Source organism: Kuraishia capsulata, genomic scaffold (genome assembly GCF_000576695.1).
Source record: "Kuraishia capsulata CBS 1993 genomic scaffold, Kuraishia_capsulata_scaffold_3, whole genome shotgun sequence".
NCBI lineage: Eukaryota > Fungi > Ascomycota > Pichiomycetes > Pichiales > Pichiaceae > Kuraishia > Kuraishia capsulata.
In genome coordinates, this window is record NW_019172952.1 from 160,158 (window position 1) to 188,002 (window position 27,845).

Here is a 27,845-nt window from a genome sequence, read left to right on the forward strand (position 1 = left end):
CTCAAAATGTCTAGTTTTGCTGACAAACTGACCACTATACAACAGGATGACGATATTGATATTGACATCGATGTGGATCTTCCTGCTGTTTCCGTTCCGCCTCCACATCTGCAAAATGTCGACCCCGAGCCTGAGTTGACACAGACAGCAGAACCTGCTTTGCAAGAGCATTCGCCCGAAGAAATTCGTGGAACCGCAATCAATTTGCGTGGAGTTGATGATCTCTCAACTAGAGAAGTCAAATTGTTTATTGATCACTATATAAAGCCTGGCTACTCGTTCGCAACCAAGGACCAGTTCGCACGATTTGATTGCCGTTTGGAATGGATCAATGACACGTCATTGAACGCTGTCTTTGAGACCGAAGAAGCCGCCACTGAGGCTCTCAGCTTGCTGTTACAAGCTCAAGACTTGGATCTTTCGAACGCAGAGAACGTGGAAAGAGAGTGCAAGCCGTTTGTTCGTGCTGCTGTTGGCGGCTCGGCTCCCACTGAAGATCCGGATGTGAAGCTATTTGCCAGAAAGGCTACTTTTGCCGATGCAAAGGTGAAAGGTGCAAAGCAGTATTCTCGATACTATCTCCTCCATGGTGAGCCCGAAGCTGACCAGAGAATCGGCAAGACGAAGAAGAATTACTACGAGAACTACCTGAACAAGAAGAATGGGAACTCCAATAGCAACTCAGATACTTCTTCGACAGATAATTACAGAAGCCGTGAGGCTCGCCGTTCAAACAGCAGATGGGCAGGAGTGGAGGACCTGATCACCGGTGAGAAGGACACAGCCGACGAACGTGGAAACGAGAAGATCACGCTGGGCGATGACGATCTGTTTGCAGGAAGAACTGTGACCAAACTATCTAGGCCACTTTCCCAAAGGTTAGGAGAAGGAAGATGGCAGAACGACAGATATCCCGGTAACGGCGATGACCACGGCCGCGACCGCGACCGCCGGCGAAACGGTAGAGGAAACAGGGGTCCGAGACCACCACACAGATCTGAAGCTGATGAAGATGATCTCTTCCCCAGTTTCAGAACCCGTGAGCTCTCGCCAGGTAGAGATTAGAGAAATTGATGACGGTTATTTCGGTTGTTTAAAAATTGTAATATAACGTTTTAGTATGTGCACGACTTGACTATGTTTGTTTATGCTCCAGACAGAATTTCACCAACCCGTACGCGATTGCAGCAGGGGCTCCATTGCGCGCAGAATCCACAGAAATGAGGCAGAAACCCAGCAAGGTGTATGCAAATTACCATTCGAGAGTCTCCACTTTTGATAATGGGGCGAAAGTAGGGAGGAGCAAGAAGATCGTGTTCTGGCCTCTGAGCCGTCCAACAAAGGAGATGGTACGTGATATCAACTAGACGAGTTTTTTGAAGATAACTTTACTAACAAGTGTTGACCAGATGGCTAGTTGTGGCTTCTTTTTCACTCCCAAGAAAGACCAGACCGATTGCGCCACTTGCTTTGGGTGTAACAAATCACAGTACGGTTGGAGTCAAGACGAGCACCCTTGTGCTTCTCATCTTGAGCAATCACCCGACTGTTTTGCCTCGACAATCCTACTTGCAGCTACGACGAGATCTGGTGATCAGGCGTATGATTGGAGCAAAAATCCTCGTTTCCGTGACCCAGCTAACACGGAGGTGGTTGCCCTTATCCGTGCTACCTATGGCGATCTGTGGCCGTACGACAGGCCCAAATATAAAAGCTATCCCTCCAGCGATGTCATGGCAGCTGCAGGAATGTACTACAGTCCTATGTATGTGGGTGATGACACTGTGACGTGCCTTTATTGTGGATCAGGCTTGGAAGGCTGGGAGGAGAACGATGATCCGTTAGACGAGCACCAGAGAAGAGTGCCGAATTGCTACTTCTTTCAGGCAACACAGCCCGGAACAGCTTCTAAGAATGTGTATACGAAGGTTGAAGATGATGTTGGCGAATGGGACAACGATGATTCGCTTTTGGAACTAGGTTCTATAGAGCATGGTGGACTGTTGAGTGAACTTTCGCTGGACGAGCATTTTGTGGACCAAGATGCCCACGTCCCTACCTTGAATCATGTGTTGACAAAATCACCAAGACCTGGTAAAGGGGTGCCGAAAATCGCAAGAAGAAGGACTCCTTCGTCGCGGCCGGTGAGTTCCGATCGGTCCTCGAGTGCCTCAACTTTGAGGAACTCAAGTCCCTTGAGGTCTCAAGAGGAACATCTAGAAGAACCACGTCATCATTCGGACAAGGAGGAAAGTCTTGCTGGTTTTGAAACTGCAAATTTGGGCATGGATGTTGATGTGGTTCCCAACAGTTTCGCCCCAGTTGAGGAGATTGTTCTGGAGAATGTCCAGAAAAAAGAGATAAGCTCTTTAGAGAAACCGATTGCTGAGGAACCATTAGTTGATTCTGATCAAAATCCGGTTGATGAGATGACAGAGACTCCCATAGAACAGATGTCTGCAATCTCAGAGCCTGAAGAATTGCCAGTGAGAGTCACCCGCAAGAAGATCATTAAAAGAGTCGCGTTCTCCGACGATGATCCGTTCGACCTATCTGATGGTAACGATGAATCTTATGTTGATGACGAGTTTATTCCTGAGGAGAAGGAGGAAACCTTGAGACCGGTATCTAGAGGGTCCAGAAAGAAACAGCCATCAAAGCCTGTGGCACCGGAAACCGTCAAACCAAAGCAACCGTCAAAGAAAAAGGCAACCGTGAAGAAAACGAAGAGTCCTGCTGAGCCAGCGGAAGATAAGGAGAACCAAACAGCTAAGACGAAGGGAAAGTCTAAGAGATTGAATGCAAAGCAAAAAGGCTCCAAATCAACAACAGAATTAAGCTCTGATAAGTCGGAAAGGCCAACCCTATCTCTGATCTCTCTGCTTAGCAGTGATAACGATCTAAAAACAAATGAGAAGTCAAACGAAAAGTCAAACGAAAAGGCTGCTTCAGATACTAGGGTGGTTTTTGAAGAACTTCATGGGTCGGCTACGAAAGCCAATTTCTCCAGATTGAATCTGGCTGAAGGTGTCGATCAACTTCCTGAAAAGAAGAAAATCGATTTCATAAGTCCTGAGCGTAAACCTGTGCCGACGAATTTCGACCTGCTCAACTCCGTCAAGGCCGTTTCGCGAACCAGACTTCCTACTCTGTCTCCGCTTTCTGACAGGAGGAACCCAGACATATCGAATATCTTTGCCAGTCCTTCGAAATCCGAGGCCATTATTATAGGCTCGCCATTGAAGTCTGAAATGAAGAGTTCTTCCTCGATTGATGCCTCCACATTGGCAATGTCCCCGGTCAAATATAGGAGCATTGTTCAGAACTTCAGGGCTAATGAGGCTGATGACGATCTAAAATCTGCTCACAGTTCGAAGCCCATCACGGCTACTCTTCCCTCGTCTCCACCACCCAAACATGCATATGACGAAAACGAAGTTGACGATGATGATGACATTCGCATGGATGACCATCTACTTTTGACTGACGACAGTGTCATTCTGGAAGATCTGGATTACAGACCTTCTGAACCAAGAAACAGCAGCTACAGACCCTTCGTTGGAAAGAGCTCGATTATTAAACCATCATCGGAAACTCAAGATCAAGCATCTGCCAATTTCAGCAGTTTCAATCGCCATGCCAACCTTCTCACGAGTCCCGAGGCCCAGAGCACTCCACCAGGCGGTGTCAAAAAGGCAATATTTAAGCAGTCTTTGTCTGCTCTTTCTCGCTCGTCTCCATCTCCTCTAGAGAAGCCAGATTTGAGGAGCAAAAACAGCTCATTGTTGGAATTGAGCATCAAAAATGTGGAGGCTGTTGAGCAGAAATCGCATGTGTCTAGCACATCTGTGGAACACTCGTTGCTTGCTGAAATGTCGAGTAGAAATTCACCTACAGATAAGGATTTGAAAAACGCCTCATTTAAAGAGGCCTCAAACACAGGCCTGGCTGCAGAGGCTATTTCAAAGACTAACTCGATTAGAGAGGAATCTCCCATTATAGTCTCGACTAGAGAGGAAGCTACAGTAGAGAATGCTCTATTGGAAAAGCCTCCATCAGAGAAGACTTCAATAGTGGAAGCTCCTCCTTCGCAACAGGTTGCGAATTTTGAAAAGGATGTGGATTTTGATATTCCCAACCCCCAAAGTATGAGAGTGAGTACTCTGGACACTCAGGTCGAGAAGCCCAAGTGGACTGCTGAACTACATCGGCCAACCGAAGTGATCGAGAACCAAAAACTGGCAACCTCGTATCTCACAGACCTTCTGGAAGGGCCAGCCGAGTCGCTATATAACGATCCTTATGGCGAGCTCACTCAATTCATCAACTCCGTACCGAGCAACGAGCTGAATATGACATTCAAGCAATGGATCCATTTCGACTCCAGCAGGGGTAAACAGAAGTTCCTTGAGAACACTGAATCTATGATAGAGGAGCTGAGGGAGCAGGTCTCGATGGCTACCGCTTATCTACAGAATATGAGCTGATGAAAGAGAAAGGTATAGGTGTGGTCATTAATATCACGAGTTCAATGGCATCCTGTTGTGCGGAATTACCAAAACTATCATCAATACCACCAGCTGCATCAAATCAAACACTTCGTATTTTGTAACAGATCATCAATTGCGCCACAATCCTTTGAACCAACGTGTATAAGTTTGCGTATCTCTGCTTTCGTCTTCGTAGTCTCCTTCGTCATCTTCGTCTTCCTGCGTTACTCTTCCATTAGCTCGTCCCCATCCACATCATCAACATCCATGGGCATTTCAGGACGTACTCCGGTTCTGGGCATGTTCAACACCGGCATTCCTCTGGCTCTCACCGTAATGGCTCGCAGTTCTCTGTTTGGTGGTGGACCACCCGGTCCGGCTGTTACCATGTCGCGGTCACGGAAAGCGTGGTATAGAATTGTGTTTGATGCGTTCTGTCTGTCCTCGTCGCTTGCGTCATCTGCCACTGCAGGTGGCATCATTGGAGCGTTAGATAGCATCCAGCCAAGTTCCGAGTGAAGGCGAGGAAGATTGTGGTTATTCTGGTACGGCTGGCCACTCGAATCCACAAAGACAACCTGTCTGCACATCAACTGCGATAGATATCTCCTTAGCAATGCGACTCCTTCCCCACTGAAAACACAGAATGAAGACTTTTGATGAGGCGAGAAGTCTGCCGGAGGGTCGCGGCAGAACTTCATGATGTCCGGTCTGAGAAAGGCAAACACACCAGTCAGCGAAAGATGAGTAAGCTTTGGGCACGATGTCAGCAGTTTGTATATTGGGTAAATGTTGATTCCAGTGCAGTACGATAGGTGAACACGTTCCAGCGAATCGTCGTTGCTTCTGCCGTGATTTGCCAAAGCCAGAATGCCTTCGTCTGTTATGTTTCCGCATTTCACCAATCCTATTCTTCTCAATCTGGAAAGCTGAGCCAGTTCGATCAAAGTCTCGTCGGTGAGTTGTACGCAACACGCAAAATCAAGATATTGCAAACGGTGACAACTCTTTATTAGATGAATAGCGCCATAATCCGTGATGTTGCTGCAATGACCAAGATGGACATAGTGTAAATTCTTGCCTAGCTGTGCAAGCGAGCGTAGCGCTGAGTCGGTTATCATCACACACTTAGACAACACAACGTTTCTGAGTCTAGGAGCGTACTTCACTAGCTTCTCGATGGCTTTGTCTGTAATGTTTTCACATGATGTGAAATCCAGGATTCGCAATCTGTCCAGCGAAAGCTCTCCGGATGCAGTATCGAAACACGCGTCCGTCACGTTTGAGTTTCGCGATATCTTGAACTCGCGTAAATACTCCAACTCTTCAAACATCAACACCAGAGACTCGTTGGTCACCAAGTTGCATCCGTGAAGTTCAAGCTCCACTATATTTGGACAGCACTTGATGAGTTCCATAATAACTTCATCGTCGATCTCGCTACACTCAGACAGTTTCAGCCTCTTTAGCAGGGGACAATTTCTGACCAATGCCAAAACTGCCTCTTTGCTAACGGAGTCGGAGTTTGGTGCATACAGGCCTTGTAGCCGAGGGCAGTTCAAAGCCAGGGCTTGGTAAAGATCATCAGAGACATCCTTCACACCCGAAACATCCAAACTCTGTAGCCTGGAACAACCTGTCAAAACAGAAGCTATAGACGAAGAATGGAGCTTATCACAGTTAACCAGAGTCAGTCTCTCCAAATTCTTCGAATGGTTGAACATCCCCAGGAAGTCGTTTGTGACAAGATTGGGTATCACAGACAAATTGAGTCTCTTAACATAGAGGCGGTAGTTCCAGCTAGCTTCCTGGACTGGCATCTGCATTACCCGCCCAATCTTCCTGAAGATCGCCTCGCTGGTGATGCTAGGACGAAACCAAATTAGCTGGATCGTCAGCTCGGCCCACGCCTTGCAAGTCAGTGCCAAAGACAGAAGGTCGGATTTTGACGTGACATGTGAGAAAACCAGCAACAGTAACTCTGGAGGTAGTTTCACTATAGGGCCGACCGCTGTTTGGCTGTTCCGCCTGGCCCTCTCCATGAAGAAACCATCATCATTTGAGTACATCCGCTTGGAAACGATGTTTTTGAGCGTTTCATCAGCTTCGCTAGCTGTATCAATATCTTCTTCTATGTTGCGGTTTGACGATTCAGCCCCGAATGCTCTGGTTCTCAATAGCCGGTCGCGGATTCGATCGGAATTGGTCATCTTTGGCATTTGTATTGATCAAAAGGTGTGGTCAAGTATTCCCGGATCGTTTTTTAACCGAATAAACACCTTCCAATCAGCTCTGTTGATCCTTCACGAAAAACTGCCGCTATCAAAACTTGAGTGGCGCGTAGTTCTAGTCTTGTTACAAACTCGTGAGTTGCCTGTGGGTACCACAAACCAGATAAACCAGACTCTGTCGAACAGGCACCCAAACGAAATAACGGTACTCACTTGAAAAAGTGGGTCCAACAAAGATTTCCACTATTCGACCACCCACTCAGATTGTTGGTGCAAAAGTGTGTTGTCTTTGTGGGTTGTAGCCGCCAGCTCGCCTCACCAGCCCGTTACGGCTTGCTGATGGATTGCCTCTTTGTGATTGTTTGTAGTGTGATGTCAGATTCGGGTGGTGCACGCAAAAGCAGATGAGATGCTCGTGCTCGCCAAATTTGGTAGCGACGAGCGAGCCCAGTCTAGGACTGGTCGTCAGAAAACCGAGGGTCTAAGTCTCCGGGATTTGACGCTTTGGCATCTACGATTCAACTGTAAATCATATACCATTATATTCATATTGTGTCATGCATACATATCTTCGTCTGTAATAGGTCGGCTCTATACAAGTGGGTTGTATCCCCTTTTCCGTCCGGAACTTCGCCTGTTATCACGAGTATCTCTTCATGTGTGGCATTTGTGATGTATTTGTCTTTATCCCTTTACCCATAGTATACTTCCTCGTCTCTCCTATTATTGTTGATGAAATACTGTTGGTTAATCTGCTCAGGTGGTGCCCTCTGGTGGTATCCGGGATGATATTGCTGGTCGTATGAGAATTGACTCTGTTGGGGCAACGACTTGCTCAGATTCAACTGCTCCATCTGTCTGAGTAAGTCTGAGGCTTGTTGTTGCGAAACCTGAGGCACAACACGAAAGCTATCATACTGGGGATTCCCAAAGTTGTAATCTAGCACCGGAGGTTCGATCCCGGTACCAATTGTGCTGTTTCCATTTAGGTTCTGGCCAGGGAAGAACATAGAGTTGGAGTGCCCATTCCGATTACCTCTTGGCTTCTTAGAATGGACTCTCTGGTGCCGAGACTCTTTAGAAGAGGAAAATGAAACTTCCTCCATCAAACGTTTGTAGCCCTGCTGAGAGCTGGCATTGAGCTCGCTCAAGGCCAGTCTAATTTGATCCAACATGAAGTTGCGCACTGTTGAAGGCAAAAGGGGAATGCTCAAAGTTTTGTAGATGAAAGTAGTTCCGTGATTCGTGTCCGCCAAGATCTCCTTGAGCAAAGGAGCCGGTTCCAACTCGTAAGGCTCTTCTATAGGCAAATCACCATAGATCCGCGAAAGAATCTGATTCCTGCAAACTGTATCACCTCTATGGTTCAGTATCTTCAAAATAGTCAGATGGGCCAGTTTGTGGATGCACAACTGACCAAGCTGGGGAATAAGCTTCGGAGTCAGCAGTTGGTGTCTGTTTGGCAGCGAACAAGTATCCAGCAACCAAGTGATAAGCAAAGAGCCGTTTGAGTTGGTGACTAATGATGAAGCGTGAAATACGATGCATGCTGATACCGCAACTAATATAGACTTGGTGAGGTCTGTGCTTTCGAGACACGTTCTGATAGCACGTGCTCCAAATCTTCCCTTTGCGATGTTGCTGAAATCACCCATGATGGACTCGATAATGAAATCAGAGTATGGAGGTCCAAACTTGAGTGCACAATGGACGACGTAATTGCCGTATTGGTCGTTGAAAAGAGCTGAACAGTAGGGCGCCAAATTCCGGGATATTAGCATCATTTCACGATTAGACTGAGCAGTTGAAATGATCTTCTGAGCTGCCCAGGTCCCGTTTTTGTGTGCACCCATCTGGGAAAGAAAAGGTGCAAGGTATTTTAGCATGATGTCTCTGATAGGACTGGAACAGATATCAAACAGCTTTTGAACAATGGTGTTACCGAGGTAGTCACTGGCAAGTTCCGGAAGCTCGTCCAGCATTGCCAATGCCAGCTCTTCAACCTCTTGCTGAGAAAGTTGCTCTGAGTCGATGGCCTTTCTGATTTCGCGGAGTTTAGGAGAATCAAACTCACGAAGTCCGAGTTGGCCAGGCAACGGACCGAGACCCTCTTTCTGAATTTCCCTTCCGTACCTCACAGAATTCTGTAAAATCCTCTGGAGGTGTGTATAGTCCAGTTCAGATCCTCCAAGAGCGCCTACAACGCGAGAGAATTCATCGTCTCGAAGATACTGGCCGGGGAGTCCGTTCCGGTCTTCCGTTGGCAGTTGCTGGTGAGTATGTTGCTTAGGCTGTGGTTGTTGTTGTTGATGCTGTTGTTGCTGTTGCTGCTGAATTGGCTGAGTTGGAATAGTCTGCTGCTGCTTTGCAGTGAAATCCGGAGAAGGGGTATCACGTATACTCAATATTCTCGCGAACGAAACAATACAACTCAATCCAGGGACCAGCTCCTGGTGATTCAAAGAAGCCTTGCACTGCATTGCACTCTCGATACTTTCGAACTCCGTCAGGACTATCAGATCACCATTAGTGCACACCAAAACCCGAACACTTGTCAACTTTCCGAAGCGACCGAGCATCTTGTAGAAGTTCAGCGGGGTGACGAGATCATTATTGGGTAAATTCACCAGCACCAACGTGTTGGTGGGACCCAGTGAAGAGTCCTGAAAAGTAGATGTGAAGGTTACCTTGTCCTGAGGAATCCGATCTACCAAAAGAGGGTAATCCATGATCCCCACGGTTTCCATTGGAGCGGCAATATTGCTGAAGTTGAGACTGGCAACGTTGTTCAAAGGACTGGTAGAATACGTCTGGGCACGTGGCCGTGGATCATATTCCGCGGAGTACTCCTCCTGGATGGTAGAAGGCGACGCAAATTGCTGGAGATGGATCTGTTTATCGAATAACGCCGCGTTTGTAGAGTATGACCTGGTTCTGGCCGGTGAGTCGATGTTCAGTTGAGGAATTTGAAACGCAGAAGACTCTGGTATCGCAGGAGCAACTGCGTGAAACGGCGACTGTTGAGGCTCATTCCATATTGAGCTCTGGAATGAAGAAGACCTCAGTCTTGTCGGAGTGGACAGAGCAGAAAGGGCAATTGGATGAGAAGAAAACGCATCCATGGGGTTTAGACTCGGACTCGGAGATCCAGCCGCAAACAACTGTTGCTGCTGTTGCTGCTGATTCGAGCTGAAACGCGAGGGAAGGGTGCCAGATCGATGCCGAGTCCTGCTACCGAGATTGGTATTTGTCGGTCCGTCTGCCGAGAGAAAGCCAAAATCAATCGGCTTATTGGCACCTTGCGAATGGGAAGAAATCACCGAAGGCGACCTTGAAGTGGACGACGAAAGCAACGACGGCGACACGATCGAGGAATCCAACAAGGGAGACACTTGGAGCCCAGGCGACAACGGATGGTCACCAGTCTCGGTCGGAAGCTGGAGATATGATCCGGAGGGCAGCATATTTGTGGAAATAATTGAGCCAATCACAGCCAAATCGCTATTAAGGCCTGTCTGAGCAACCTGGACAACACTGGACGAATCTAGGGCACTTTAAAGGGCGGGCGGGCGGTTAGTCCTTGTTGAGGTATTAACTGAGCAGTGAAGACACAGGATCGGTTCGTCCTAGCCGTGGTAACCGTCTGTCGGACAGAGTGTCAAAGAGGGGACGTGTGTGTGAGAATTTAGCAGCTCGGCTTTTTGGAACCTGCGCGAAAAGGAATGAGGAACTCGAATTTCTCTGATATTCTTGTTGGCAGGGTTGTCGAAAAGGGGAGTATTTCCGCGGTATCAAAAAAAATTGTATTATCGGTTGTGGTCGTTGAATGATGTCGTGGCTCGTTTCTCGAAAGGAGGCCGAGCAGCTGAGCCTCCAGGGCCCTACAAAATGCCCGTATTAGGTAATGAGGATGGGGAAGGCGTCTGCCAATAGTTGTTGGGTCAATTGGAGCTGAGCCGGTAGTTGCCTGTTTAGGAAGTGAAGTAAGAAGCATGGAACGGTGGATCGAAACGGGATCTATAAAAGGTGTATGGGATAGGTAATCGCGTTGGGTTTGTGGATATGCCTTCTAAGTGGTTAGCGGTATATTTAAAGGGTCCAGCTTTTGAATTTGCCGCTCCGTTACTGCTACAGATCAGTAAGTGAATGCGTGGAATGAGTGTCAATCCTTCTATGGAGTGTCTGCTGAGATAAAATGTCTGCTGAGAGCCTATGCTGTGAAGACTCTAAAAATGTCTTCTGAGTGTCCTGCAAATTTTGTCACTTATCGTCTGTTACCTCCCCCTGCTTTTCGCTCATATTGCCCACTTAACATGTCCACATGTAATACCAATCGCTCGATTGCGAGTATTCGCACTTCAAAACCCGCAACAACCTCGGCTCAAGACTCAGTTGCAACCACCGGATATGCATCGCTATATCAACGTTTGATCTTGCAGTCCAAATGCGAACCGTCTCTTGACCAATCAGCCGAAGATGCTCCAAGAACATCCGAACCTCTCTCAATTCACACGGCAAAACCTGTTGATCTGAGTCACACTTGATTACAAATTGATGTATGAGCCAGGCGCTTGAAATATTGCATTAGTCTCTTCAAAGTTAAAGAAAAAAGGTCTCTACTCACTCAAATGTCCCTGCCACAGCTTCTAGACACTGCTCTAGCCGATCCAACACTCTGGGCTCCTCCTCGCTAACCGAGGTATGGTCATCCTCTTCAAACGATTGGTGGAACTCCTTAAGCACGTTATTCATGGCGGTTTGTGTTATTTCAACCAAGCCGCACTGAAGTTTAGGCGGCCCGCCATATCTTAAATTACCGCCCCGTAGCGCCGCACTTGCTTCGCGGTTGGGTCCCGCACGTCTAGTTATGCAATTTATGCAAAGCAGCAGGCCCCTTGAAGATGTTTCGGATTAGTTCTTGATCTTTGTCTTTGTATTTTATTGTGTATGTTTTAATGTCGGAAGAGAACAGAATAAGACAACAAAACAAAATCAAGGCTCTCAAGCTAGAGAGAATCAATCAATTCAACCAGAGACTGAGGTTAGACCTGTCACGAGATAGAACAATGGCATCATCACGGTGTGTCGAGTGAGTGCTTGTTTTCACTGAATTATGATATAATTTTTTACTAACACCATTTGTTATCAGAATAATCAACTACTCTCAAGATACAAAGGATTATATGGTGACACAGCTGTGGGGAGAACTGCCAGACCATGTTTCAGGCTACAGCCAAGCCAAAGCAAGAGCCGCCAAAAGAGCGTATCCAAGACAGGATGACGGCTGTTGTTGTATTACATGATGTACGATTTTCCTTTGACTCAATTGCAGCTTCTTTCCTTTTTTTTGCGAACATTTTGTTCAACTCTTGACTACTCTTTTTATCTCTGTGAACCCCTTTCCTTCCCGATTTGGACACGCTGACGTCTGCTGGGCATGCACATCGCTTTTGTGCAGCGCCTTGCGCATAAGCCGCCAAAAGTTTTGACGCTCTTTATTGCGAAGTGCTCCTAAAACGAATCCCACCACCGACTGTGCCGAGTCCAACGGGTTTGTTTTATGCCACATTTGAGAATTCAGAGCTTTCCACAAAGAGTACGCAGAGTTGGGTTTCTCCAATGGTGAATGCAGTACATGCTGCCGGATGCACATTAAGCCCTTATTGGAGTGTGGAGCTCCATTTATCGACGACCTTCAGTAAAACAATATTTTACCGTTGGTCATAGACAATCAGACGAAGTCCATCAATTTATGATTCTACAATCTTTTGAATGAGTAGTGTTTTGTGTTAAAATGTCTCAAGTTATCAGGCGGAATAGTGAAGGGGCTGGCGCTAAGGCCGTTGCTCGCTTGTGGATCTAATCCGGTGCGACGAATGGAGTTTTGAGGTGAAAGTAACATGAAGAGAGAAGATGTCTCCGAGAATAGAAGATTCGTGAAGAAGTGGTGAAGTAGAAGGGATGTTTTGAGAATAGGGAGGGTAGGAGAGAAAGTGAATGGACGAGTGAAAGGATAGCTGTTGAGTAAGTTATCAGCTATCAAATCCCCATCGACCTTATCCAATCCTGGACAAAGTCCGCGCTCCTGAAATATTTCTTTTCCCTGTACTTCTCATAGATGGCTGGGTGGTGTTTCTTTGGATTGCGACAAGCGTCTAGCATGGCATCCGCAAGTGGAATCAGTTGCTTCTGGGTGTATCCAGAGTAAAAGACATGGGCAGAGGTCCATTCTCCGCGTTCCAACATCCGCCTCGACAGAAAGTGCGCACCAGATGCAAGCCAGCTTGGTTCCGATGCCACGAAACGCGCGTCCATTATGCAAATTTCGAGGAAATATTTGGCCAAAGTGCGGACCTCATTGTCATAGTCGTCCGCTTTTGAAGTTCTCCTCAAAAATGACATTGGCCCGGGCCATCCCATGTCAAACTCAAGGATGTTGATCATGAAGGTTTCTGCGCGCAAAATGTCCTCGGTGCTGAACTCGTGTGAGATCATATAGGCTATGTCTTTCACCGAGGGACAGTTAATCTCTTCGTATTTGGCTGCGATGAAGAGAGCTACTGCTCCTACCAGCTGGAATCTCGAAAGCGAGACCATTCTTCTGCTTAGAAACCTGTCAATGCAGTTGACGGTCAGGTACAGAGTTTCGGGCAAAAGCTTGAATCTTTCGTGGATTTGCACAATCCAATTGATCAATGTGCTTCTCGATTCCCAGGTAAGCTCATCTTGTTGAGACATGTACTTGGCTCCTGGTTGGAACTTGATCTCCAATTCGTGGAGATATGCAAAAATTTCAGGCGCATACTCGGTCACCATCGTCACGTCGTAGTTATCTTCGTCATCAACATCAACTGTCCGCCTTGAGAATTCCCGCAAAACCTGTTTTAGCTCACCATAGATCTCCTTATCCCATTGGGGGGACAACGGCTCCACGTCGAGCTCCTGATTATCAGATGCGCTTTCCTCGTCCAATTCGTCGGTCATCTCTTCGATTGGCACTGCCTTGGACACATACTTGCTCCTATTTGCCAGGTTCGTTTTGTCGGCCAGTGGTCTGCGAACCGCTGCATTCGTCTCGGATTTCGAGATGGTCGAAAGTGCGGTTCGAACTCCGGGTGCGACATTCTCCTTCGAAAGCACCGCCCGTGCCCGCAACTCCGGGGCATTTTCGTTCTTGGAAGCAACACTTGTGTACCTGTCCATTGTGTGACTATTTAGATGCAGTAAGGTAGAAAAAACGTCTTGTGAAGGCTAAGAGTCTCAAATGTTCAAAGGCCGAATATGCTTAGTTCGCAATATTTCGGTCGGATTCTCGCAGTATTGTGCTGCTCAGAGCCAAAGGTTCGGATAGAACAAACAACAAGACACGACTGCTCTTGAAGATTAGGAAAATGCGAACGAGTCAGTTTTCTCTGCAAGAAAAAGGGATGCAAAGGGGCCAGGTGCAAATGGAAAGAAGCGAATGACTGAGAAATCTGTAACAAGCCAGCAGCTTTACCGTTCAGAAATCTTGAGCACGAGGCAATTGATACCGGTTTTGACGAGCAAAAGAGAGGTATACAGCGGGTGTAACATTGACAGGAAAGAGAAGAAAACACAAACAAGCGCTTTGTTGATCTGGCGGGCTGTCGTGCGCTAACTGAATCAGTTTGTTTTTGTTTTTGTTTCGATTCGTGTAGGTTGCGCACGACTGTTTTTTGCGTTGTTCTGAGCCTTGCCAGCCGTGATATCGGTATGCATTGAGTGTTTAAAGCTAGTTTTTATCTGAAATCAAGAGTTGATATATGAGCTTAAGGAACTTTTGTTGCTTTTGACGATATTTTCCCGTGTTGATGGCATCATACACAGATGTATCGCAAAAACACGGTGCGTGCATAATCCAACGCACGCCGCACTGTTTGACTAAGCACTGGTACTCGTAAAATGGGGTTCAGTTTGGTTGGAATTTTGCAGAAATCCAGTTTTGCATGGAAACTTGGTAAACCCTACAACCAAATTTTGCAAAAATTCGAAGTATTCAACTCAGAGGCTTACAAAAAAAAGAGAGAAGAGTTGAGGTACCAATGTCAAACATCTTGCAACCTTCAATACTGATGGGGATGTCATGGACTTGCAATCTTTCCTTCAGCAAACCAAGAAAGATAAACAAAAACAGCAAAAACCCACTAGAAGCTTTCATAGACTCTCAACCCATTCACGCAATGTTCTTTCGCTTTCCCTTTCAAAAAACTACCACCTTATACCTCAATCTTGTTTATCTCCAGATCAATCCTGAATTGGGGCTTTGCCTTTTTGGGTAGTTTATTGGTTATCGCACTAAAATAATCATGTGTGCAGGCTAATCTCCATCTTCGCTTACTCCAAGGCCTCGGACTGTTGGGCAACAACATGGAGTTAGACCGGATAAACCATTGTGTTTTTCTGGTGTTTTGCTTCTTTGTTTTGCCATGGATGGTATGTATATTCTCTGAGCCCTTTGAATAACCCAGCTAACGATTTCAGACCCCTTGCGGACTTCTTTGAAGACGATCGAACGCGACAAGCAATACATACCCGCCAACCATGCAGTTGGTTGGAACATTCTCACTAAACATATTACTTGCAGGATAAAAAAAGTGAGTTGATGCAAATGTAAATAAGAAAACTCATTTTACTAACATTTGCCTAGTTACCGTCCTACTTTGAAGCGGATGGAGCGTACAGAATACCGAACCCGATGCTATCGGAACACGAGATGCATGAAACACTTCAGCAACTGGCTGATAGAATAGCCAGCCAGTTTGAAGCCGGGTTTCAGAAATCGCCACCATTCACAATCCAGCGACTTGCGTCCTTGCTGCTTGAAACCGAGGTGCCGTTGGTGCCGGAGCCGAGCAGGGAACAACAGGTTAAAAAGCATCTCACAGATCTAGAGAGGAACGTTTACGTGAGGACGACCGTGGAAGAAGTTGAGAGTGAGGAAGAAAATGCTAGAAGATTACTCGGAGACGAAACAGACGATGCTGAGACTTTGAGGAAGCCAGTGGTGGCTATAGGTCCAGCTAAATCTGGAACGCTCAAGGCGGTTTCAGTGCAGCCAAATCCGGGAAAACCGACAACGCTTTTTATGACTAAGATAGACTGGTTTTCCGAGCGCACTGATGCTGATCCTGAGGAGGATCAGGAAATAGAAACCAAAGCGGAACCTCTGGAAACCGTACTGTCTCCGAAAAAGGTGTCTGCTGACCAGCTAGATGGTGAGAGAGTCATCAAGCGGACAAAGAGTTTGCTGATAAGTACAGAGCATGAAGAAAATGCCGATATGAGCATTGACCAAGCTTTGGAAGAAGGCAATGAAGGCGGTAATGGAAATGCTGCAGAAGACGATTCAGGCGCAAACGTTGACATCGATGTCTCGCGGGACGAGCTCAGGGACGTGTCACCTGTATGAAACAATGAAAGTAGTTGGGTGGAAAGTTTTCGAAGACAGCTTATGTTCGAAGATGGACGCCGCTTTGGGAGGGTTACTCAGCCGCACCGTCTTGAACCGTGCCACAGTGGCGCGGATTTGTCACCGGTATCTAGAGTGTAGCGTTAGGGTGTTTGATTAATCTGTTAACGTTACCTACAATGTGATTCTATTTTGAGCGCACTTGATTAGTTTCGTTTATTTAAGCGTTTCGTTCACCACGGTCTCGTAAGTGGGAGGGTTGACACTTCCGTAGTTTCTCTGTGGGGCGCTCTCCTGCTGGGGTTCCAGAGAAGGTGAGGCTTGTGGAGAAACAGTGACATAATGGTAATGATTGTTGATGTGATTGTGAGTTTGGTAGATTACCTCTTCCTCGTCAAACCTTTCACGCCTGGAGATGATATACCACGAGTGTATAAGACCGGGGAAGTATCCAAGCAGGCATAGCAGCAGGTTGATCAGCACATCACAAGAACATAGACCGGAACGGATAATCACTGGCAGAGGTGGAAAAATGATCGATATGATCACGAGTATACAGTCGCAGTACATTGAGGATATTTGAGGCGCAATATAATGAACGATTTGGGATAAGTGGTATATGTGAAGATAAGTCTAGATAACAGGATTTCTAGGCGGCCTTATAAGCCTTTACAGTCCGCCACTGCCAGATTTGACCGGCTCGCCGTGTGAATTTCTTTTTAGTAGTGCACCACCCAACAAATTTTGATTTATTCGTGTAACACCCAATACATTCAACCCTCGAAGTGAGATGCTTTACCGCTAGAACGTACGATTGGGTGCCAACTATAATACATTTTGAGCGAATATGTGATAGCAGGCCAGGCCACAACCTTGTCCACTGCATCTACTATAACCACGGTTTTTCCCAATGGCTTTCTGCCCAAACCCTGCTTGATGTCCTTAGCGCAAGAAGTGTCTCGGGGTGAGTGCCAGTGAATTTGGGTGTTACTACCGCTGCACACTACTGCAGCCCATTGTTATCTCAATAAATACTTCAAGTCGAGCAAATTGTTTAATCCACTTTTGATCTCCTCAAGTTCCCGGATCGGTTAGATATAGACCTCATCATGTCTGGCGCCTCTGTCTCGTATGTTGACATTATGCCCCAAAGGGGAAAAATCAAAATATGCCCGATTGGGCGGTAAACGCATCTTCTCGAAACCCCCAAACATACACAGAGAGCTACAAGCCTTCCACCACTCGGCTTGAATTAAATTAGCTGGATAGCGCCCTTTTCACTTGTGGAACCCCTTATATTCTAAGAACTCACACCCGCCATACCCAGACTTCTGGAACCCAGCGTGATCGCCAAAAACCTGAAACATTTCGCTAAGCGCCGAAGTAAATAGACGCTCAAAAACTGCAGAATTGTTTCAACTCGTCGTTTCCATAGAGAATGGCAACGTCTCACAATGATTCAGCCATGCTTGCTGAGAAAGAACACTATCAACATAAGCATTCCGCGATAGATGACATGTTTGGCGTTGAAAACCGGTCGGTGGAAATGCTCATAGAGGAGCTCAAATCCGAATCTTTGCTCCAGATCTCCGACGATTCAGAAAATTCCATTTCTATGGACAAGTCTCCAACCAAGCCACTGAATATCTCAAGAAGCGAAATCAGTCTACACAACGTGCTGGATGACGATGGTTTGCACAGGAGCGATAGCAAACTGAAAGGACCTAGGAACCTCCAACAGACACAGAGCTCTCCAATGGCAAAAGTCAAGGGTCTCAAAGTTTCGGCTACACCTTTAGTTTCGCCTTCCAAAAAAGTGCAGATTGATTTTAGTCCTCCCAAAGTGATGGAATATGACCAGATGACCAGTGAGGAAGAAAACACATCCAGATCCGGTGATGAAAACGACACTTCTGAGTCTTCGGCTACTGAGCCAGTTCACCAATGGGCTGCTTCTCCTTCGAGGCCGTTCTCAGAAAAAGGACTTCACGGAAAGCCGCTTCCTCCAATAAGACCGTCTCCCTCAGACATTTCTATCAGGTCCATGCCCAACATGCGTTTCGAGAACTCGATCATGGCATTGCACTCTCCTGAAAAGGTTTCCAACCAATTTAATTCTAGCGATGATTCAGGAGCTTCCGAAGATGTTTCGATGACTGCAGACGACCTTATTTTCCAGCAAAAGAAGATCCCAATGGAACAGAGGCTCAGTGCCATGCTTGAAAGCCCCAAGTCGAAAGAGGTGCTAAATTTTGATAACGACAACTACTTAGAAGACGAGCGTCTTGGACTTTTACGCCAGAAATCTGATGTGAGGAGGAACAAGAAAGGGAGAGAAACGTACTTGGATGATGTCCTTCTTCATAAGATCAAGATTGATGACGAGAACCAGGAACTTGGTCCCGAAGATCTCGGGGATCTTTACGAACCCGATGTGAGGAATACGAAGGGAAACCAGTTGACTCTTTGTCTGGAAAAGACTACCAGCCACCAATCTCAGGCATCCATGCTCTCCACGGAACGCAATCTGGAGACGACGGACGGTGGTTCCGTTGCTAAACCAATTTCGCTGAAAGACGGAATGAAAGGATTTTCAGACGAGCTACTCCTGGAACTGGTACAAGCTCCTCAAAGTGCTCAATCTTCTCAACAAGTGAAAGAGACCGTTGAAATTGATAATGTCAAGCCTCTGGAGCCTCCGTTCTCTGGTCAAATTTCAACCCCTCAGACGCATGAGCGTAAATCCTCGGTCTCCTCGGTTCTTTCTCCCAGTAAAGTGGGCCAGTTCTTCTATGGAATGGGCAAAAGTGTTTCCACGCGGTTCTCGGGAAATGAAACGAAAGACACCGGTAATGAGGCCGATTTGTCTGGAAATGGCATTGCCCACACAGGCAATGCTAGTCGCAATGTCAGCATCGCCACAGCTAACGAGTCCATAGTGTCTCAGAGTGAAGCTGATTCGGACTACAAATCTGCCGAGGAAAACTTTTATTCGTCGGAAGACGAAGAATTTGGCCCGATTATTGCGAGTCGGAATGCCAACTCCGACACCTCGGGCTTGACAAAAAGTAGCACACTTCAGGATGTCTCCAAGGCTGCCTTTTCTGCTGCTGACACTGAGGACGATAAGACAGATACTGAGTTTAGTGGAAATTCCACCGAGGAATTGCTGGTGGTTAATAAGCAGAGACTGCTGAACCCTGCCGATATCTCTGAGGACCATCTCGCCAACTCTACCGAAATCAGTGAAGAAAACCACGAGGGAAATTCAGAATCTACTATAGACATGCTGAATTCTGCAGATTTCCGTCTAGAGGTTCCTCGTTTCGACGATGACCCACACGCTTTCTCGGTGGACTTGGAACCAGAGCAAGACTCAAGCTTGGAGTCTATAAAGAGGAGTCGTCACAGAACCAGTGAGATCTGCCACGAGGTGTCTCCAAAGCAGGAAATGCTTTCTATCTGGCAATCGCAAAGATCTCTGAGGAAAGTTTCACCAAAGCTGGTGGTGATGGAGAAGCCCTCTCCCAAACCCGTTTTCCCCACGCGAAAGGTATCACCAAGATCTGTCAACGTTGTTCAGCAGCGAATAGTATCAGTGGAAACAAACAAGCATGCAGATACGTCTGTTGCCTCAGTACAAACAGCACCAACCAAAGCTTCTCGTGTGGTCTCGTTGGGTCAGTTCATTGATCTACCTGGTGACCAGGACTTTGCAGACCAATTCAGGAGTTGGATGGTAAACGAACTCAGTCAAGAAGATGATGAGGATGAAAAAGTCAAGTTCCTTAATGCCGATTTCAAGTCTCCTCATCTCATCGAGAAGAACGGGTCTGTGGCTCGCATATGGAGGAATGGCACTGTTTCAGAGAAGCAGAATCCTTCGTACAAGTTGAGAAGCCAGAAGCTCCAAGCTGCAGTGGAGAAAATGATGGAGACTAAAGATTCGGAATTGACCTTCAAGACTGCTCAGCCCGTTGCCAAGGTTACTAACAATGCTCATGGAGCATCTCACAAGGGCCAGAGCGGTGAGTTACTGAATCTGGATTTTGGAATTGAAAATATCACCAAGGGCATGAATTCATTCGAGGTGTTTGAAGACAATTCTCCTACACCAACTCCTGTTGCTCAACGCCAGACCGTACCCGCAGGAGCGGGACATAATTCTGCTGCATCTCGTTATGCAGGTCTGGTTCCACAGGCGAGAAAGGGCCTGAGACCCTTGATTCCTACGGATCCAAACCGGGTAAACTCTACTAGTGGAGCAGAGTCTTACAAGTCGAGTAAAGCAATTGTGGAGGAAGCTGTTCAGTCTGAAGTTCAGCCTGAAGAAGAGCCCCGGCTGGTAAACGGTGAGTCTGGAAGATTGTTCGTGAGGCTGGTTGGGCTGGAAGGATTGCAATTGCCAGGAGTCAAGGACAGAGACGCAGAATTTTGTGTTGTTCTCGACAACGGAATTCACACGATCAAGACCAAATACTTCAAGCTGTCGCAAAGTATTTCTACTGTAATTGAGAAAGAGTTTGAGCTGATAGTTGCTGATAAGCTGGAGTTCATCATCACATTGAAAATGCGATACTCCAAGCCAAAGGCCAAGCTCGTTGAAGTCACAGAGACAAAGACTGTCAAGTCCAAGAATAAGTTTGCTAGATTGTTTGGGGCCAAGGATATAGTCACCACTACCAAATATGTGAACAAAGCGGCAGAGAACGATCCTTGGGATAGTCTGTTTGCTGCGGATGGCTCCTTTGCGCGTGCGACCATGTCGTTTGACGATTACAAAAAGGCGGCTTGGGGAAAAGTCCAGTCCACGGCGGTTCCATTGCTGAATGAGTGGAAACGGTATGGTGGAAAGCGTACAGAGCCTTATACAATCGGCAAGCTCCAGACAGAGCTTCTGTTCATACCGCGCACTCTTAAGCACGAGATCTTACCGGCTAGCATCAAAGAGGCACTTGAGTTTGTTCAACAAGCTCGTGAACAAAGCTCTATATCACACGAAGGATTTATGTTCCAGGAAGGTGGTGATTCTCCTTACTGGAAGAGACGTTTCTTCAAGCTTCAGGGCACAGACTTGATTGCACACCACGAAACGACATTGAGGCCAAGGGCGAGAATCAACCTCAAAAAGGTGGTTGCTCTGGACTATTTTGGGAAAGATCAGGGCTCTCAGGATTCATCTCTTGCCGAGTTCAGACCGCCCCATAAAACTATGGCTAGTCTTTCGTCGCGCAACTTCAGTGATACCCTTTTGGTGAACGACGGCTTCAGGCTCAAGTTCTCGAACGGCGAGACAATCGACTTTGGTGCAGATACCAAAGAGGAGAAGAGTGAGTGGATCCAGCTGGTGGATGAGGTTACTGCGCGCAATAACTTTGTCAAACAGCCTTGGATCCAACTGATGTTGGCTAAGGCCTAGACGGAGGAGTATTATTATTGTGTAACTTTGTACAACTGGACGATTTTGATTTTTTCACAGAATCCAGGGTAGATAATGGCGTAAATACTGGTTTAACCCTCCAGAGATAAGACCGGAGGGCCATTTAAGGCTCCATCAATATCCATGAATATGGGCCAAATATTTAAAAAAAACTGCCCTGGTATATTTCTGTAATTGGAAGACGCCCGTTTAATGTTTTTCGATCGAAATTTGACCGGAATTGAGTGAATAATCATGGATATCTCCATTCATGCACTGCCAAATTGCTACACTATCTCCTCATATCTTGGTCAGATATCTGAGAAAAATGAAAAATCTCGGTTTTTTGAAAAAAGCTCATGATTCCAAGAAGTTTGCGTAAAACCAAACAAACAGTAAAAATACTTCCTTACACTAGTTCTTTATCCATTCTAAGACATTACAGCATCTTTCCGTTCATTTCAGGGAGTCAGCAATAGAGAGATTGTTTAGGAGAGATTATCATCGGCTAGCTTGCATCATTTAAGGCTTGGTAATGCTTGGTAATGCTTGGAACCATTGTCTAAACACAAACACAACAGATTTACACCGTCAACGACTCATATCTCCAAGTTTGGCTCCGACATGAACATTAAAGATTGAACGCTTATCCCCGGCCACGAGTGCACTGCTTATCACGAGAAACAACTTTGTCTTTGTGCGTACATGGCACAGACAATAGTAGTGTTTGAAACAATGTGACAGCTCCGGGAATCAGTCGGAGTTTGTCCGAACACAAACCATGATTTACGCTCTGGTTTATGATTAGTTTCAATAGTCTTAAAGCCGGTGTAGTCGCATTTCTTTTCTATTCTCTTCGGGGTATATCTGAATCATACGACGTCATGCGACAGTAGTTCCCGCGAAAGACCACCGGCGCTCGCCGGGAGCTTGCGCTGCTTCCCGATGAGGCAATTCTCGGTGCGGCCGATTAGCTTTGAGGGCTTACTGCTTTGGGCGACCTGCCGCCTTATCGGCATGCCTTCATACTAAAACGGCTGCTTCGAGCACGGTTCGATAGCGTATATATATATTGTGGGATCCCCTGAATGCTTGTACTGAGAACAGAATAAGACATCAAGAATTTATTTTCAATCAATCACAGCATCCACATATCATTCTATAATGCCAGTGTCAGTACAGCTCGAAGTGACCCCTTTGCCAGAACAGCCATTTGGTGCCACAGTTACATTGCCCGCAGGGATCACAGACCCTTCGAAGCTTAGCGACGAAGACTTCAACAAGCTCAGAGAGGCTCTGCATTCCAATCTGGTGTTGGTCATCCCCAACCAGGCTGATCTGCCCCCAGCCTCACAGCACGCCTTGACTTCGCGCTTTGATCCTTCTTGCCAGGGTAATTATGGCCATGACGAGAAGCTTTTCCATCACAAGAGCTCGATCCTCGCCAAAGACGGAAAATGCATTCCAGACAGACCAGAGGTCATCATGGTGGGTAACGGTGATTTTGAGGCCGGACATGCTCCTGGTATGAAGGCCTTTGACCTTGAACACCCCACACACCATTCATTCCATAAGGACGTCCTCAGCCCCGAGGAAGTTGCCGCTGGTCAGACCCGTTTCTACAGATGGCACATAGATTCAGCTCTCTACGGATTGGCACCACCAATGGTGACTACTCTGCTCGGAATCCAGGTTCCACCCACCACTGAGAAACAGACCATTAAGTACACAGACTCCAACGAGGAATTTGAGCTTACCAAGGGTGCAACTGCTTTTGCCTCTGGAGCAACGGCCTTTAAGCTTTTGAGCCCCGAGGACCAGGAATTCGCCCTTAACACGACTGTCGTGTATGCGCCGCACCCATACATCTACATCTCGGAAACGAAAGCCACATCGGACGGTTTGACCATTGTTTCGGAAGGAAAGGAGAAGACGTTTGACCAATTGCCAGCGTGGGAAGAGGACAAAATCAAGAAGCTGCCTCTAGTGTGGACGAATCCTACCACCAAAGAGCCACATCTCCAGGTGCACGGTTGTTGTGTGTGGAAGCTAATTAACAACAAGACCGGCGAGGTGATCGAACTTGAAGAGGCACGCAAGCTGGTACATAAGTTCATGAGACCAGCTATTTCTCCAAAGCACATCTACGCACACCCTTGGAAGAAGGGTGATCTAGCAATCTTCTTCAACAGGGGAGTTTGGCATACAGTAACTGGTGAGTTTGATCCTGAGGAAAGGAGACTCATGCACCAGTGCAACATTGCCAGTGGTGAAGACCCACTCTGCTTGAATTAAAGCACAACGATGACTACGATAAGTAAATGAGATTCAATACACACTTTTTTTTCCATTATGGTTAATCTTTTACATAAGCAGCAATTGTTTTGAGGTGTTTGAAGGTAGTGTGGCTGACCTAAAAAGCTCATATCTTTTACTAGACCTCAAAGTATGTTCGTGAAGGTCAAATATAGTACGTGACATATTTCCAGAATCATCCACTATCCAGTCACTACTTTCGATTCATTCTTCTTAGTGTACACAAGGCAAATATACGCTCTTCTCAACGCTCTCGGTCTCGTCTTGACCCGGACGTCTGGTGTTCCATCTGTCTGTCATTCCTCTCTCGCTGGTCTATTGGTCTTGGAACAGGCGGTAGATCCGGCTGTGGAGTCCTGCCAGGCATCCTGGGCAGTCCATTATTGGACCCGTACCCGTTTCCCTTCTGCATTCCCATGGGCATTCCCATGGGCATCATACCCATTGGCGGCATATTGGGCATATTGGGCATGTTGGGCATATTAGGCATATTAGGCATATTAGGCATATTGGGCATATTGGGCATGTTCTTGAAATTGAAGCCCTGAGGAGGAATTCCCATCATTCCAAAAGGTGGGACACCCATCTCCGCCATGTTTGGCATCGTTGGCGGAACAAACATCTTGCTCTGCATGATCTCGCTCATCACCTTTGAGGGGTTGAATTCTGCGTGTAATTTGTCCTGCTTGGAACAGTAGTAAAGCCACGATATCTCGTCAAATCCGTAGTTAAAGTAATCGGATACATCTGCTCCAGGCAACCTCCACGGCTTCTCCTTGAGTTCGTCCCAGGACAATTGTGTAATTGGTTTTCCATTGTAATCTGCAATCACATCCACATTTATAGTGGAACCAGATCCGGTGGTAGCAACAGCAGTAGCAGTAGCTTCTCCACTTGCCACCTCCTCTTTCGTCTCGGTGGTAATCTCTTTGCTAGGCTTGGCCTCAGTCGAACCAATGATGAATTCTACATCAGAGTCCGATCCGTCATCAGACCCATCTGACGAATCATCGTCGTCATCGTCATCATCATCACCAGAGGCTTCCTCCCTGTTTTCACCATCTGCCTGTTCTAAATATGGTCGTTAGTATGTCAGTGCTTGTCAGGGCAGTAATGATGTCCAACTTACCTATCGTTATCGACGTTGATTGTTTGGGTTCATCATCGTTTTCGGAACCATAAAGGAACTCGTCATCATCTTCATCAATTGCATTCGGCATAGTTTGCTTTTGTGAGAGAGATAGGAATCGTGTTTGAGGGCAAGCTGGTGATCTTGTGGTGTTGGAAGCATAGGTCTTTTTGGTTGTGAGCCCTCTCAAATGCAGAACTTGGCCTGTGCACGAACTACCAGCATACCCATGAGAGGTCAGAGTCACACTTTGGCCCTTGGAGTTGGCGTTGAATAAATATTTGAGAAGAGTTTCATTGTTCAGGTAATTGATTAGTCGGTCTTCAGTATAATTCTTTGGATTTAAGTATTATGGGAGGCTGTGTTGGGTGAAATCTTGTTGAAATCATTGGTGAACCATTGATGGATCAAATGCTAAAGCTAGTTCTAGGTGTAAATCTATGGCCAATGCCGATTCCTGGTTTCCTTCTCACTTTCTGGAGAAGTAACCGGTGATTAGTTCAAGGGGTCCCAGATGTCGTCACTGGTTTAACGGAATCCATCCGTATGTAGCCTCTCTTTCGGCAAGAACAACCTTCCATCTAGCCATTGGAGAAAGTCCCACATACTTATTGAGAGCGAGTTTGATGAACTTCATAAAGTAACGTTGGTGGTTGTTTGGGTTTGCGGCGAGCTTCGCGATAAACTTGGTATTCTGCCGAAGACAAGCAAGTGCGCGGATCTCTTGGCGAGTCTGCTTGTGGGTGTCTATGATCTCTGGACCCAGATCAAGGTTTAAACCGGCTGGAGGGTCTAAAAGTGGAAAATTGGATCCAAAGAGAAAGCTAACGGGCAATGAAGTGACGTTATCGTCATCATCTTCGTCGTTTGCCTCTTTGTTTTCATCAACTGAGTGACCAAGAAGCTCAGGCTCGTCAAACGGGTTGGGGAAATTGGCCTGTTTCCAAATGGAACTGTCAATTCCACTTTTATTGGTGTTGAAATATCCATTCAGCACCATGTCATAATCACCAGAGACCTCTATCGGCCTATCTGTTTCAGAATCCCCAAGCAATGGCTTGAGCATCCAGCCCTCAACATTGTTAGGGCATGATCTAGGAACCTGCTGCTTGGCTCTGAGAGTGTGATCAGTGCATACGTGAAGCCTTCTCTTGCAACGCTTGTTGCGTTTCGTGATGACGCCACAGAGATGGTCTTTTACTGGCAGGGTGTTGTTGAGTTCTGCTGTTTCCGCGCCAAAATCTGGAGGTGGTTAGAGCTGATGGCAAACAGACTAATGAGCGAAATCAAAATCAACAAATGGTGTTTTGGGTCAAACCATACCATGTTCATCGGATTGCGGGGCGTCAGCATCCAGATTGACGTATTTGGAGAAGTCGTCTTCGTAAGAGGCCAAGTCCATTTTACTAAGAGAAATGGCTAAAAGCGAATGAGGAAAACTGAAGGACAGTGAAAGAACAAGGAAAAAAAGGAGACTTTTCCGTTGTGAATCGCACAGAATCATTACATGTAACGTAACAAGCTTCTTTGGACTTCTTTTGAGTGTATCACACAGAGATTACGTATTGGCTTACGCGTCACGCGTTTAGGCGGAAATTATGCTCGCAGATTCTGCGCTGATTTTGATTTATGAAAAGAGAATCAGATATTATACAATTAGCCAGTAATATAAATATATTCGTTGATTGAAGTCAGGTCCTGTGAATTGGTAAACAGGGCTTAACCCCACAACATAGAATAAGAAGTGCACAAACAAATTACTGGCCGCATTCAAATCATTGTCCGCAATAACATCACGTGATATAGACGAGGGCTAGGGAGACCTCTTTCTCTTTCAGTTTTTACCTCCACACTACCCATCTCCGATACTCTGGTTCTTTTTTCATCCAACGAAACTTTGTTAGGACTCCTCTTGTAATACAGCATCTCCAAAGTTACGTCTAATTAACAAAAATGTATGTTATTCCATAGCAATGAGGTTCGAGAAATGAATGGATGAGAGAGGTCATTTTGTTATCCCTAGAAGACCGAGATCTAGAGTGCGAGGAAGTGGTCAAAGGATGTTCACAAGGTGTTGGACAAAAGTTTCCAAGAAAAGTTTCCAATAGTAGCCAACACACAGAAATATGCCACAGAGTTACCAGATGAAAGACATTTGAAATGTTGGCAAATATATTGAGCTATATCAGGCATCTTCGAAACCGAAATTCCAAGCAAAATTGTTGAAATCAAAGAAATCGCCAACAGCAAACCTGATGTCCATCTATCAACTCCATTCATTCCATCCGCTACACTATCACAAAGTCACGCTACTAACACCTACCAGGACCAAGAGAACAAAGAAGGTTGGAATCACCGGTAAGTACGGTGTCAGATACGGTTCTTCTCTGAGAAGACAATGTAAGAAGTTGGAAGTTCAGCAACACTCCAAGTACGACTGCTCGTTCTGCGGTAAGAAGACCGTCAAGAGAGAGTCGACTGGTATCTGGTCTTGCAAGTCTTGTAAGAAGACCGTTGCCGGAGGTGCTTACACCGTTTCCACCGCTGCTGCTGCCACCATCAGATCATCTATCCGTCGTCTGAGAGAATTGGCTGAGGCCTAAGTCTGGGTTATGATTATTGATAATATAATACAGTTTGCACAATAAAAGGAATCTACGAAGAAGCAAAGGCATGTAGTATGGCCCGTTTTGGTTTTTCACTGACAAATTTGAATTGAACCCCGTGGGTCGTGTACTCGGCCCTACTCTCGGTCCAAACAAAGTGACGTAATTCCGGGAGCAGCAGCAGGTCATCTAAGGCCCTCAGTAGAGGCTCAGGCATGGGTATA

At 46.4% G+C, this 27,845-nt stretch overlaps 14 protein-coding genes across 14 annotated transcripts; 8 read left to right on the forward strand and 6 right to left on the reverse strand.

Annotated features, from left to right (window-relative positions):
• Positions 1–6: 6 nt before the first annotated feature.
• Positions 7–1,065, forward strand: KUCA_T00002323001 (uncharacterized protein; the record flags this gene model as incomplete). The annotated part of the gene is made up of 1 exon (XM_022602564.1): positions 7–1,065. The coding sequence occupies one exon, from the start codon at positions 7–9 to the stop codon at positions 1,063–1,065; it is 1,059 nt and encodes a 352-aa protein (XP_022458357.1).
• A 155-nt stretch (positions 1,066–1,220) lies between these two features.
• KUCA_T00002324001 (uncharacterized protein) lies at positions 1,221–4,487 on the forward strand (the record flags this gene model as incomplete). Its single annotated transcript, XM_022602565.1, has 2 exons — positions 1,221–1,349; positions 1,410–4,487. 2 exons carry the CDS (start codon positions 1,221–1,223, stop codon positions 4,485–4,487), a joined length of 3,207 nt encoding a protein of 1,068 aa, XP_022458358.1.
• Positions 4,488–4,714: 227 nt separating this feature from the next.
• Positions 4,715–6,709, reverse strand: KUCA_T00002325001 (uncharacterized protein; the record flags this gene model as incomplete). Its single annotated transcript, XM_022602566.1, has 1 exon — positions 4,715–6,709. The coding sequence occupies one exon, from the start codon at positions 6,707–6,709 to the stop codon at positions 4,715–4,717; it is 1,995 nt and encodes a 664-aa protein (XP_022458359.1).
• Positions 6,710–7,413: 704 nt separating this feature from the next.
• On the reverse strand, positions 7,414–10,185 carry KUCA_T00002326001 (uncharacterized protein; the record flags this gene model as incomplete). The annotated part of the gene is made up of 1 exon (XM_022602567.1): positions 7,414–10,185. One exon carries the CDS (start codon positions 10,183–10,185, stop codon positions 7,414–7,416), a length of 2,772 nt encoding a protein of 923 aa, XP_022458360.1.
• Positions 10,186–10,953: 768 nt separating this feature from the next.
• Positions 10,954–11,265, forward strand: KUCA_T00002327001 (uncharacterized protein; the record flags this gene model as incomplete). The annotated part of the gene is made up of 1 exon (XM_022602568.1): positions 10,954–11,265. The coding sequence occupies one exon, from the start codon at positions 10,954–10,956 to the stop codon at positions 11,263–11,265; it is 312 nt and encodes a 103-aa protein (XP_022458361.1).
• Positions 11,266–11,676: 411 nt separating this feature from the next.
• On the forward strand, positions 11,677–12,024 carry KUCA_T00002328001 (uncharacterized protein; the record flags this gene model as incomplete). Its single annotated transcript, XM_022602569.1, has 2 exons — positions 11,677–11,810; positions 11,871–12,024. 2 exons carry the CDS (start codon positions 11,677–11,679, stop codon positions 12,022–12,024), a joined length of 288 nt encoding a protein of 95 aa, XP_022458362.1.
• A 736-nt stretch (positions 12,025–12,760) lies between these two features.
• Positions 12,761–13,924, reverse strand: KUCA_T00002329001 (uncharacterized protein; the record flags this gene model as incomplete). Its single annotated transcript, XM_022602570.1, has 1 exon — positions 12,761–13,924. One exon carries the CDS (start codon positions 13,922–13,924, stop codon positions 12,761–12,763), a length of 1,164 nt encoding a protein of 387 aa, XP_022458363.1.
• Positions 13,925–15,168: 1,244 nt separating this feature from the next.
• On the forward strand, positions 15,169–16,151 carry KUCA_T00002330001 (uncharacterized protein; the record flags this gene model as incomplete). The annotated part of the gene is made up of 3 exons (XM_022602571.1): positions 15,169–15,175; positions 15,224–15,336; positions 15,390–16,151. The coding sequence occupies 3 exons, from the start codon at positions 15,169–15,171 to the stop codon at positions 16,149–16,151; spliced, it is 882 nt and encodes a 293-aa protein (XP_022458364.1).
• Positions 16,152–16,367: 216 nt separating this feature from the next.
• On the reverse strand, positions 16,368–16,721 carry KUCA_T00002331001 (uncharacterized protein; the record flags this gene model as incomplete). The annotated part of the gene is made up of 1 exon (XM_022602572.1): positions 16,368–16,721. The coding sequence occupies one exon, from the start codon at positions 16,719–16,721 to the stop codon at positions 16,368–16,370; it is 354 nt and encodes a 117-aa protein (XP_022458365.1).
• An 868-nt stretch (positions 16,722–17,589) lies between these two features.
• Positions 17,590–21,570, forward strand: KUCA_T00002332001 (uncharacterized protein; the record flags this gene model as incomplete). Its single annotated transcript, XM_022602576.1, has 1 exon — positions 17,590–21,570. The coding sequence occupies one exon, from the start codon at positions 17,590–17,592 to the stop codon at positions 21,568–21,570; it is 3,981 nt and encodes a 1,326-aa protein (XP_022458366.1).
• A 1,164-nt stretch (positions 21,571–22,734) lies between these two features.
• KUCA_T00002333001 (uncharacterized protein) lies at positions 22,735–23,865 on the forward strand (the record flags this gene model as incomplete). Its single annotated transcript, XM_022602577.1, has 1 exon — positions 22,735–23,865. One exon carries the CDS (start codon positions 22,735–22,737, stop codon positions 23,863–23,865), a length of 1,131 nt encoding a protein of 376 aa, XP_022458367.1.
• Positions 23,866–24,130: 265 nt separating this feature from the next.
• On the reverse strand, positions 24,131–25,106 carry KUCA_T00002334001 (uncharacterized protein; the record flags this gene model as incomplete). The annotated part of the gene is made up of 2 exons (XM_022602578.1): positions 24,131–24,957; positions 25,016–25,106. 2 exons carry the CDS (start codon positions 25,104–25,106, stop codon positions 24,131–24,133), a joined length of 918 nt encoding a protein of 305 aa, XP_022458368.1.
• Positions 25,107–25,535: 429 nt separating this feature from the next.
• Positions 25,536–26,417, reverse strand: KUCA_T00002335001 (uncharacterized protein; the record flags this gene model as incomplete). Its single annotated transcript, XM_022602579.1, has 2 exons — positions 25,536–26,257; positions 26,339–26,417. The coding sequence occupies 2 exons, from the start codon at positions 26,415–26,417 to the stop codon at positions 25,536–25,538; spliced, it is 801 nt and encodes a 266-aa protein (XP_022458369.1).
• Positions 26,418–27,270: 853 nt separating this feature from the next.
• KUCA_T00002336001 (uncharacterized protein) lies at positions 27,271–27,618 on the forward strand (the record flags this gene model as incomplete). The annotated part of the gene is made up of 1 exon (XM_022602580.1): positions 27,271–27,618. The coding sequence occupies one exon, from the start codon at positions 27,271–27,273 to the stop codon at positions 27,616–27,618; it is 348 nt and encodes a 115-aa protein (XP_022458370.1).
• Positions 27,619–27,845: the final 227 nt, after the last annotated feature.